The sequence below is a fragment of the Saccopteryx bilineata genome, chromosome 7 (genome assembly GCF_036850765.1).
Source record: "Saccopteryx bilineata isolate mSacBil1 chromosome 7, mSacBil1_pri_phased_curated, whole genome shotgun sequence".
NCBI lineage: Eukaryota > Metazoa > Chordata > Mammalia > Chiroptera > Emballonuridae > Saccopteryx > Saccopteryx bilineata.
In genome coordinates, this window is record NC_089496.1 from 75,110,858 (window position 1) to 75,122,949 (window position 12,092).

The window sequence follows — 12,092 nt, forward strand, 5'->3', positions numbered from 1 at the left end:
TTTTGATGCACAGATGCAAGCAGAATTTATGGTATGAGAAGTTAAATAAATAAATGATTTATAATTTGCTTTTATAAGCATGCATTTGACAGCACCTTAATTTATTTTTATTTCCTTTGGTGACAGAGACAGAGAGGGTCAGACAGGCAGGATGGGAGAGAGATGAGAAGCATCAATTACAGTGTGTCCGTAAAGTCATGGTGCACTTTTGACCGGTAACAGGAAAGCAACAAAAGACGATAGAAATGTGAAATCTGCACCAAATAAAAGGAAAACCCTCCCAGTTTCTGTAGGATGATGTGGCAGCATGTGTGCATGTGTGGATGATGACGTAACATCGTGTATATAGCGGAGCAGCCCACGGCCATGCCAGTCGAGATGTGGACGGTACAGAGAAAAGTTCAGTGTGTTCTGTGACTCGCTAAATTCGAATCTGTGACCAAAGTGCAATGTGAATATTGGCGCGTTTATAACGAAGCGCCACCACAAAGGAATAACATTACTCGGTGGGATAAGCAGTTGAAGGAAACCAGCAGTTTGGTGGAGAAACCCCGTTCTGGTAGGCCATCAGTGACGAGTCTGTAGAGGCTATACGGGATAACTACCTAAGGAGCCCTAAAAAATCTGTGCGTGAGCCCACATTGAACTACACTGAATAGGTATGACACTGGGAGAGTTTTCCTTTTATTTGGTGCAGATTTCACAATTCTATTGCCTTTTGTTGCTTTCCTGTGACCAGTCAAAAGTGCACTATGACTTTACGGAAACACTGTATTTGTTGCGGCTCCTTAGTCTCCTTAGTTGTTCATTGATTGCTTTATCATATGTGCCTCGACTGGGGGACTACAGCAGAGTGAGTGTTTCTTTGCTAAAGCCAGCTACCATGGGGTTATGTCTGTGATCCCGCCTTAAGCCAGCAACCTCGGAGCTTCGAACCTGGGTCCTCCACGTCCCAGTCTGACACTCTATCCACTGCGCCATCGCCTAGTCAGGTTGACAGCACCTTGTTTAAAGACTGCCCCCCTTCCCCCAAAAAGCATATCCTTAAAGCTGTGGTCACATTTTTTTTTTAATACTTTATTTATTGGTTTTTACAGAGACAGGAGAGAAAGGGGAGCATGGAATGGGAAGTATCAACTCATAGTTGCTTCATGTTAGTTGTTCATTGCTTGCTTGTTGTATGTGCCTTGACCAGGGAAGCCCAGGGTTTCGAACTGGCAACCTTGGCATTCCAGGCCGAAGGTTTATCCATTGCGCCACCACAGGCCAGGCTGTGGTCACATTCTGGTGCCACCTTCACTTTCTTTGGGGAAATAATAATTTCCAATTTCCTGAGGCTGCTGGAAGACCATCTGCTCCAAAAATATTCTTCAATATTGATTAAGCAGTTGTTACTATGGATTTTCTACCAGTGTTGACTTAGGATTCATTGCCTTTTACATTAATTTTAGTAAAAAGACATTATTAAAGAAGTTTCTTTGGTTAATTAACAGTTTTTTATCATTTAAATGGACATCTTCCTTCACAAGGGAGGAGAATTCTTCAAAGTCTGTGATTATAATTTTTTTATTTTTAAGCAAGAGGGAGGGAGGGAGGGAGGGTGGGAGGGAGGGAGGGATAGTCTGGAAGGGAGAGTCTGGAAGGGAGAGAGATGAGATCAGTTCTTCCTTGTGACACCTTAGTTGTTCATTGATTGCTTTCTCATATGTGCCTTGACCAGGGGGCTACAGCAGAGCAAGTGACCCCTTGCTCAAGCCAGCAACCATGGGGTCATGTCTGTGATCCTGCGCTGTCAAATACGTGCTTATAAAAGCAAATTATAAATCTTTTATTCATTCATTCATTCATTCATTTTACTTCTCATACCATAAGCTGAGTGAACCTGTGCTCAAGCCAGTGACCTCAGGATTTCAAACTTGAGTCCTTGCTATCCCAGTTTGATGCTGTATCCACTGCGCCACCACCTGGTCAGGCTGTGATTATAATCTTATATCTAGTGCTTTCATTGGTTAATCGGGGTCACCAGGCACTGAATTTTGCAAGTTTAGAGATGTTAAATGTGATTTTTTGTTTCTTTTTAAGATTAGTTTTCTCATTTTGGTAGAGCTGAGAAGTGAAGTGTATGTCTGCCACTTGAGGGGATGGTAGGTTTAGCAGCTTCTCCTCTCTGGAGGCTCTGGAGTCATTCGGGTGCAGACAGGTCAGTGTAGGTGCTGGGTCTATGTGTGAGGACACGCTGAGTGAGCTGTATGTGCTCATAAATGCACTCATCTGCTTAGGGGAGGGAAGGGCTGAGGCAGGCTGTTTCAGAAAAACATTTGGGGCCTGAGTTCCCTCCTTCACTCATCCCATGAGAGCATTACTAGGAGCTTGAATGTATTTGGGTTAATGATGAAGAAAATAAAAATAGCATTCCTATGGAGAGATGTAGCTTAAAGTGAGACCCACATGGAAACATTCTTTTAGGAAGTGGAAACATTCTATGTTTGTCACACAGATGCCATCTAAACTCTGAAAGACAGCTAGGCTTCCTTCCTTTTTGTCCGTCTTGATTTTGTCAACCCTAGTGTTTCTACAAGCCATATATCACAGTAATTGAGTTGTAAATATTATACAGAACGATGTGCATACATGCCAAATTGTTTTCAAGTTTTAAACAGCTTCCTGCTCTTTGTGGCATCACTGTCCTCATAGAGATGGACTGCCTCAGTTTCCCCACTGCCTTCATGTCCTAGAGCTGCACCATGCACTTAGGGCTGCCAGGCAGTAAGCAAAGTTCATTGTTTGGTTTTCCTTTTTTTTTTTAATAGGACACTAGAATTCCCACGATAGATCCTTTGGCATTTTGCACCGATGGGTATAAAGCAGAACCTCAGTCAGGGCTGCCAGCTGGTGAAAATCGCAGGAGGCCCAGTGGCGTGCTTATAGGTGTGATCGCTTCTGTTGTTGATATCTCAGTCACCTGAAGGTTTGTTTTCTTTCTTTTGCAGACCTAACCACCGGAACAAACGTCGCATATTCAGAGAGACCACAAATGGTCGTGCATTTGGTTGTCTGACACTCTTGGATTTGATATGAACCAACATGGTCCCTGTTGTCATTGACAGAATCCCAGTTTGTATGTACATTATCCACATTCCTCTCTGTTTGTGTTTAGAGAACGGGAAAAAAAAAGACATTTTAGCCTTTTTTAAGGTTATTGATTTCATTTTCTGTTATTTGGTTGCATGAAGTTGCCCTTAACCACTAAGGATTATCAAGACTTTTGCACAAACTTACACATGTCTAGGATCCTTTGATCAAGGCAGTCGTGTTCTCACTGCTCCTGCCTTGACTCCACACCACCAAACACTCAGTTAATATATAAATTTGCATTTTTTTAAAAAAAATGACCACTCACCATGATGCATATTTCTTCTCTGTGACAGAACCCAGGAACCAATTCCTAGATATACAATGTTGGCATATTGAAGACGAAATTAGACTGTTCTTCGCTGTTGAGGCCATGTGTAAAGTTTTAATCATATTGTAAATGATCTATTCTGTATTAGATAGCCCGTTGACAGCTTATACTTCTCGAAACCCTGTTGTTATGTACACAAACTCAGTTTCTCTATGTGAAGTCAGTGAGTCTCTTTGTGTTAACTCCAAAATAAAGGCAAGTTTATTTTTCCCACTGCCAACACAGTCTGAACACATCACTCCGGGCGGGGCCTTTACCTTTCACAGCCGGAAGTCAGCCGTAGCCCTATGGGAAACCAGACAGAGCATTAACTTTTAAGTAGAGACTTTTAAAATAAACTTGTTTTCTTTCCGAACTAGAATTAGAATAGTTACCGTCCACTCACAGGCCATTCTTCTGTGTACATTCTTGTTGCTATTGTGATACTAGAGAATTTTATTTATTTTTATGCCAGCTTATATTGTGAGAACACATTTAGTCAGTTTGGGTTTTCTCAATCCTGTTATGCTTGTCCTTGGAACATATTTCGCGTACTCGAGGTTTGTAGTTGAAAAGTTTACTGTAAAAAAAATTAAAAACAAAAATGTATTGTTTTTACAGAATAAATTTATTGGAATGTGTACTGGGGAGTAAGATTTGAGGTTGTAAACAACTCAGTTAGTGTAACTTGGCTTCATATATGTAATGTGAGGTATTAATGTAATTCATATATTAAAGCAAAATTTGTTAACAGCAAGTCAACAATAGAATCCAGTCCAGGTGAGGGTTTTCTTTTTCTTTTTAAACACTTGCTGGGTTTTAGGAGTTTTTTGTAAACTGTGGGGCGGGTTAGGTACAGCTCTGTGGTTATACGTCATAGGTACTTTCCACGCAGTGGGCCCTAAGTTCAGATGCTGATGTTACCTGTGTATTGATCCAGACCCCATTTTCTTTTAGTTTTCTTATTTTGGTAAGGAGCTAATGAATAATGAAGACAAAATGTGAGAAGCCCTAAATGTCTAGGGCCGTTAGTGACAGTGACAGTGATGGCAGCCGCTGGTATGAGGGTACCAGTTCCCCCGCTCCCGGGCTCGTGGGGTGGCTGTGTCTCTGGTTCCTTTCATCTAGCAAACACTGACTTTTCTTTATTATGCTATTGCCACTCAACAATCCTAGATGTGAAAAGTTCATTAAAAGATAACTAGGGATGAGCCTAACCAGGCGGTGGCACAGTGGATAGAGTATACGACTGGGATGCAGAGGACTCAAGTTCAAAACCCCAAGGTTGCTGGCTTGAGCCCAAAGGTCACCACTGACTTGAGCAAGGGGTCAATCACTCTGCTCTAGCCCCCCCCCCCATCAAGGCACATATGAGAAAGCAATCAGTGAACAGTTAAGGTGTCGCAATGAAGAATTGATGCTTCTCATCTCTCTCCCTTCCTGTCTGTCCCTATTTCTCTCTCTCTCTCTCTCTCTCTCTCTTTCTCGTGCTCTCTCTCTCTCTCTGTCACACACACACACAAAAGATAGTAGGAATGACACCCAGTTTTTTTTTCCTTTAAGGGTCTTTAATTTTGAGTATTTTAATTTAAAATTAAATAAAATTTAATTCATCAAAACCCTCTTCATTGCTGACACTAAAACATAAGGAGAATGTAGGTGACATTTTGAATTGGAACATACAAATGACAGATTTTAAAATAAACTACCAAACTTTCTGGGGGGAAATGTTTCAAATATAATAAAATTTGTCATCATAAAAGGTCAAAAATAATTTTATTAAAAATATACACAGAAATGCAATAGAAATATCTGTTAGTCACCAGTAAAACAAGTATTCCATTTAGGATAATGATAGTTATCAATCCCTCCTTAGCTATTAAAACAAAAAAAAATTTTAGTGGCCCTGGCCGGTTGGTTCAGTGGTAGAGCGTCGGCCTGGCATGCAGAAGTCCCTGGTTCGTTTCCGGGCCAGGGCACACAGGAGAAGCGCCCATCTGCTTCTCCACCCCTCCCCCTCTCCTTCCTCTCTGTCTCTCTCTTCCCCTCCCGCAGCTGAGGCTCCATTGGAGCAAAGATGGCCCTGGCACTGGGGATGGCTCCTTGGCCTCTGCCCCAGGCGCTCGAGTGGCTCTGGTCGCGGCAGAGTGACGCCCCCTGGTGGGCGTGCCGGGTGGATCCCGGTCGGGCGCATGCGGGAGTCTGTCTGACTGTCTCTCCCCGTTTCCAGCTTCAGGAAAAAAAAAAAAAAAAATTTTAGTAAAAGCTGTTTTTAAGACAGAAGTAAATATACTTTCCTTGGGAAAACATTTTTCAAATAACATTTTAAAATGCTCTGATCATTTGCCTTTTATATCGATGTTGATAATGAATCATATACATCTTATATGCAAAAAATATTTCTTCAGTCTCTATTTACTATTTTGAACTTTAATACTTATAAACCATATTCACTTTTGAATAATTTTGTGTTGATGTTCACTGTTGTCGTAGCTAAAATGTAATTTTTCACACTGATATTTAATATGTGCAAACAGTATTGAGCTAGATGGTCAAGTTAATTCACAAAACATCCTGAATATATATCTTGAAGCAAACTGTTTCTCAACAACTTCAGCTTTCCCTCAGAAAAAAAAAAGACAATTTACCCACATAATCCAGTGGGTAGCTCACATACACAGTGCAGAACACTAGTTTATATGTTCTCAAGTGTCCTGCGTGGGAAGGGAGCGGAATGGGACAAACATCAGTTCTGGGATAACAAGTCAGGAGGAGTCTAAGAGAAGAGCAACACGGTATCACGTTTTCATTCAACTTTTTCATCTGCTTTTGCTTTTATGAAGAACTCTGGTTTGTAGAGACAGCGATAGGCCAGGAGCTGAGGAAGAACTCCATATGCTATGTTTAAAGCTAGGAAAAGGATTTTTGCTTCTTCAGGGACTCTGTAGACGTAAGCAGTTCTAGCATGAAGAGAGGCTCCGATGTGAGAAAACTGAGCCTGTGTGTTTAAAAAACAAAGAAAAAGTCAGCATGAATTCTGTGTTATGAGTTCTGAATGAGTCATTCAGAACATGTTCTTATGCCCTGAAAAACCAGTCCTTTCAAACAATCCATGGTCTTCAGTATTTCTTTGAATTTAGGGCAGTCTTGATAGAATTGTTCAAATAAAATATACCTTTAGAGGGGCTTTATCCTAGCAGCTATTTTATAACCAATCCAGTGCTCCATACCAAACAGTAGGTCAATATAACAATAAAATCCTAGTTTCTTTCTGATTTGCACTACGGAGATCCTATAAAGAGACCCAATTGTGGCTCACAAATTATGTTCCTACAAAAATGAAGAAAGTACGGAATTGAGAAAGCTAAAATATTTTTAGCAAAACTATTTCAAATGGCGCTGAGGACCTCGGTGTCATTTCTCAGTCTTGCACCTACTCCCTGAAGCAAAAGCTGAAAGCCCTTGATTATATATTTTTGTTTGCTCGTTGATTCCTGTATTTGTTTCTTATGCAATTTAAAAGATGCTACAGGTTATTTTGTAAGATAAGGTTGTTACCAGTGTGGGTGGGGGGCAGTGCTAGGGTTGCTCTCTATAAAATGTCAGCTGTCCATGCAGACAACCCTTTCAAATCCAATTATAAATTCAAGTACAGCCGGCCAGCTTATAATGAGGAAAGGCAAGAGCTTCCCATTTGTACATCTACACTGTTCAGAGCTTCCATCAGCATGTGCTGGTTGGGCTTTTTTGATACTTATCACAAGAACGGAAAAACTGTATTAGAAAAGGCTTCTGTGAGAAGATAACCTCAGGATCCTTGTAATGTACAAAATGCAGTCCTGGAGTCTGCTTTTTCATATATTGCTGAAATTCAAGATATTCGCGAATAAAGAATTAGGAATCTAAATATAATAAGTGGTGAATTATTCATCAGGATCCAAAAAAGAAGAAAAAAAACGAAACTATGTTAATCTAAAGAAGGCACATATTTAGTAATGAAAACTGTTACTAATTTGTTTTAAGTACATATAAGTTATCTTACATTTCCTTCTATATGAAATCAGTTTATTCTGCTGAGTGGTTGACAGATGAAGGTGTTACTGAGTATTTGACTATTTACAAGGAAATGATGAGCTTCCATAAGTAGCATGTATGTGGATTTGTATCAGTGACAGATGTTTTAATGGTTTGTTTTCACAAATTACTGATACGTCCTGGGGACCTCTGATACAATTTTCCTATTCTCTGGAGCTAGAAATTGTATTAGTATGCTGTGTTGTTGCTAAAGACACCTCTGCACTTGACCCATGAGGCCCTGAGGGGGTTCTGCCGGAAACATGCCTGCCCTCCCCCAAACAGAACCCAGCAAACGTTACGCATTGCAGCTGGGGGCTGTGAAGACAAAAGACCCTGCCAAAGGGCACTAGGAGGCTACCCTGAGTTGCTGTGCCTAAGGGCATTCCGGAAGCACTGACTAGAGCGCCCCCCACCCCCATTTTGCTATAGGGCCTACTTTGAGTAACAGTGTTCCCCTGATATATAACCAAATTTTGTCTTTGTACTAGAGACCAGATACAAACCCTGATTTTCAGAAATGCGGGTTTGGTGTCTTTATCTTTATAGGCACATGTACTGTATACATCACAGAAATCACCAGGTTGGGGGAGATGCCAGCCACACTTGGAGAGCGTGGGTAATGTGAGCAGTCATGCCTACTGGCTAGGGATGCCTGGGCTTGTCCTGCTCCAGTCCTGCAGCTGATGATCCCTCCTTTTCACCAACAGCACACTCAGAGCAGTCGGAAAAACAGCTCGTCCTTAGATTAGACTGTAAGCCCACCAGGCAAGTACTGTGTCTAATGTTTTGTGCGGCGCCTCTCACATTGTTAGAGTTCAATAAATATTCTGCAGTCATGGTCTCATGACTAAAAATACATCAACTTTCCACAAAACATTTATGTTCATACATGTTTTGTAGGCCTTTCAGAATTATTTAATGAGGGACAAATATATTTATTCATTCATTTTATAAAGAGGGAGAGAGACAGAGATAGGAACATTGAGCTGTTCCTGTTTGTGCGCTGACCAATAATTGAACCAGAATCGAGGATGATGCTCTAACCAAGCTATCCAGCCAGGGCAAAAATATATTTCTAATCAAGAGGTGTCTGGATGTGAGAGAAGTCTGAGGCCAGTTTTCTGCAGTTTCCAGTACTGTGCAGTTTTTGTTTGTTTTTAGGTGAGAGGAGAGGAGAGAATGAGGCAGACTTCTGCATGACCCCTCACCAGGATCCATCCAGCAACCCCATCTGGGACCAATGCTATAGTATGGAGCTATTTTTAGTGCCTGGGGCAAGTGCACTCAGACCAATGCTTGAACCAATCAAGCTCCTGGCTTAGAGAGGGGAGAGGGAGGTGGAGAGAAGTAGATGGTCACTTCTCTGTGCCCTGACCAGAAATCAACCTGGAACTTCCATATGCTGGGCTGACACTCGATCTACTGAGCCACTGGCCAGGGCCAATACCGCGCAGTTTTGATGGTATATTTATGGTGACCACATCTCAGCTGAGCACCCAACCATAGCTTCCTCCCAGTGCATCTGGAGTCTAGTGCACAACATTCTGAAGTTTCAGGAAAACCTCAGTCTTGCCTGAAGAGGCTTTCCTTCCCAAGCATGGAACTGAAAAGGGGCTGCACAGTGTATGTCTCCTGGGTGATGCTCCCTCCGTGTGATGAGGCCTAGAGAGCCCAGCCTGACCTCTAGGCTGGGGTCAGGAATATCGGTGAACTCAGTGCTATGAACCGACATGTGGCCCAGGGTTATAGGTGCAAGTTGTGGATCCCCAGGCATTTCTCCAAACTTGAATGATGTGAGGTTGAGTGCCTATTAATTTGTCTTCTACTTAATTCTAAATTATTTTTTACCTAAAATTTAATTGAGATATTTTTATTTTTAGAATGGATGATTAGGGTAGACAACGCAAGGAGGCAAAGAAAAGTTCAATTATAATGTTTTCTTATACAGAGAGAGACAACCGGGAAGGGGTGACTGAAAATCTCACATTCCTGGTTCCAGAAAAGAGAACTGAAAGTTTTGTGTCCACATAAATATAGGCAGAAAGGGACATGATTATTGGGACAATATCCATACTGTTTGGGTGATACAGTATAAGTAGCTAATCCAGAATCATGTTATCCATTTCATAGGGTTTACTGAGAAGCATAGGCTAATGGTTAAGAACACTGACTCTGGGCCCTGGCAGAATAGCGTAGTTGGTTAGAGCATCGTCCCAAAACACTAAGGTTGTGGGTGTGATCCCCAGTCAGGACATACAGGAAGTGACCAATGATGAATGCCCAATTAAGTGGAATACGAATGCTTCCCTCTCTCTCTCTCTGTACCTTTCTCTGTCTGTTTAAAATACTAATAAAATAGCCTGACTATTGGTGGTGCAGTGAATAGAACATCAACCTGGGATGCTGAGGTCCTGGCTTTGAAACTCCAAGGTTGCCAGCTTGATCATGGGATCGTCGACATGATCCCTTGGTTGCTGGCTTGAGCATGGGTTCACTGGCTTGCCTGGAGTCTCCCCCTCCCCATCAAGGCACATATAAGAAAGCAATCAGTGAGCAGCTAAGGTGCCGCAACTACAAGTTGATGCTTCTCATCTGTTGCCCTTCCTGTCTCGCACTTGCTAAAAATTATAAATAAACACTGAATCTGGAAGCAGACTGAGTGCATCCAATCTTGGCTCCACTGGTATGTCACCACTTTGGCTTCCTCGTCTGTAAAAGATAAGAGTGGAGCCAGCCTCCTAGGCTTGTCATGTGGGCTTCATGAGTTGATCAAGAGCTTAGGACTGTGTCAAACACCTGAGGCTCTGCCAACAGACACAAAACCCAACCGGAGTACCTGATCAGGAACTGTACTGGACTTTGTTGAAAACCAGGGCTCTATGTATTTAGTTCCCCTTGCCGACCTTTTGACAATTTCCAGACTCCACTAAAGAATAATAAGCATGTAGAGACATGAAAACCCAAAGCCTGCCCTGGCCGGTTGGCTCAGCGGTAGAGCGTCGGCCTAGCGTGCGGAGGACCCGGGTTCGATTCCCGGCCAGGGCACACAGGAGAAGCGCCCATTTGCTTCTCCACCCCTCTGCCGCGCTTTCCTCTCTGTCTCTCTCTTCCCCTCCCGCAGCCAAGGCTCCATTGGAGCAAAGATGGCCTGGGCGCTGGGGATGGCTCTGTGGCCTCTGCCTCAGGCGCTAGAGTGGTTCTGGTCGCAACATGGCGACGCCCCGGAGGGGCAGAGCATCGCCCCTGGTGGGCATGCCGGGTGGATCCCAGTCGGGCGCATGCGGGAGTCTGTCTGACTGTCTCTCCCTGTTTCTAGCTTCAGAAAAAAGAAAAAAAAAAAAGAAAAACCAAAGCCTACTTTGAATAAGAAAGATGTTTTGTGATGAATCACACCGAAATACTTGATTAAAACGATTTGCAATTAATGTCCCAATTGCCCATGTTCTTCCTAAACCTTCACTTGCAGGTATTTCTTAAAGGTTTCCTTGAAGGAAAAAACTTATAAAATTCACCTCCAATAGAGTCAGGTCTTTACAACCAGATTACCCACAGAGCAGCCTCCAGACCCTTTTGTGAGAAAGTCCATGGCACCTGCACATCCTAGCAAATGGGAGTCTGGGGCGTAGATGGAAAGGGCGTCGCCTGATGACCTGGTCCTCTTGCAGCCAGGAGTGTTGACAGCATGGCAGGTTCCCTGCCAAACCCACTGTGAAGCTGTCCCAAAGCTTTCTCGTGGTTTCCCTGACTTAGGTAATTACACACAATATACATAGCTACATATGGATACGTGAACCTGCTGAGGTATACAATGTGTTTCCCTTCAGGATTCTTCCTGGGAATCTTCTAACAACAAATATGATAGCCAAGAGATTCATGGCTGATTATGTGCGCAGCACTGTTGGAAGCCCTGTGGATACTACCTTAGTTAATCCTCACAGCAGAGCTATGAGAAAGATACTGTTATTATCCTGACTATGGAGGGGGCACCTGAGGACCCGAGTGCTGATGTAACAGGTCTCTGAGGTCACTGGTGACCCCTGAGATTGGGTCTGGTCTGCCTCAGGGCTCAAGCTCTTAGCCATTTTTACTATATCCATATTGGTTTTTTCGTTTGATTTGCAGTGATGTTTTAGCAGAAAAATATTCAATTAACAGAAAATGCCAACGAGTGGATCTAAAGAGCCTGTAATACTTTTCAGATTATACTTGTAACAGTAATACTATGGTGGAGATTTTACGTGAGAAGACACTCGGGGTATGATTTAAGTCCCCATTGGAACTTGGGTGTAAAATGTGCCCTGGTTGGATTGGATTTACTTTCTGAATGATCTGTTGATTTCTGAAAGCAGCAAATTTGTTACGACTCCTACATGGACTGAAATCAGGGATCCAATAACTTTAACATGTTTTCCTTCAACTTGTACGGATCTAGAATTTTTTCAAGTATTTTTTCTTATTAAATCACATTGCTCTCAGGAATTTACCGGATCTTTCAATAAATGCAGGTTTTGATAGTTTGTGGGATTGTGAACAGGAACGGTGTTTTAGTGAGCTAAAAGTGTGAGTTGAGCAT

The 12,092-nt window shown here is 42.4% G+C and overlaps 2 protein-coding genes across 2 annotated transcripts in view; one reads left to right on the forward strand and one right to left on the reverse strand.

Annotated features, from left to right (window-relative positions):
- HDGFL3 (HDGF like 3) overlaps window positions 1-5,307 on the forward strand; it is a 46,317-nt gene extending 41,010 nt beyond the window's left edge. Inside the window, exon 6 of the mRNA XM_066240321.1 lies at window positions 2,991-5,307. Within this exon, the coding sequence (XP_066096418.1) occupies window positions 2,991-2,996 (6 nt within the window). The 3' untranslated portion in view covers window positions 2,997-5,307. The remainder of the gene's footprint in view (window positions 1-2,990) is intronic.
- Window positions 5,308-5,444: 137 nt separating this feature from the next.
- The window catches only part of TM6SF1 (transmembrane 6 superfamily member 1), a 29,702-nt gene continuing 23,054 nt past the window's right edge, over window positions 5,445-12,092 (reverse strand). The window contains exon 10 of the mRNA XM_066240319.1: window positions 5,445-6,440. Coding sequence (XP_066096416.1) covers window positions 6,249-6,440 — 192 coding nt within the window. The 3' untranslated portion in view covers window positions 5,445-6,248. The remainder of the gene's footprint in view (window positions 6,441-12,092) is intronic.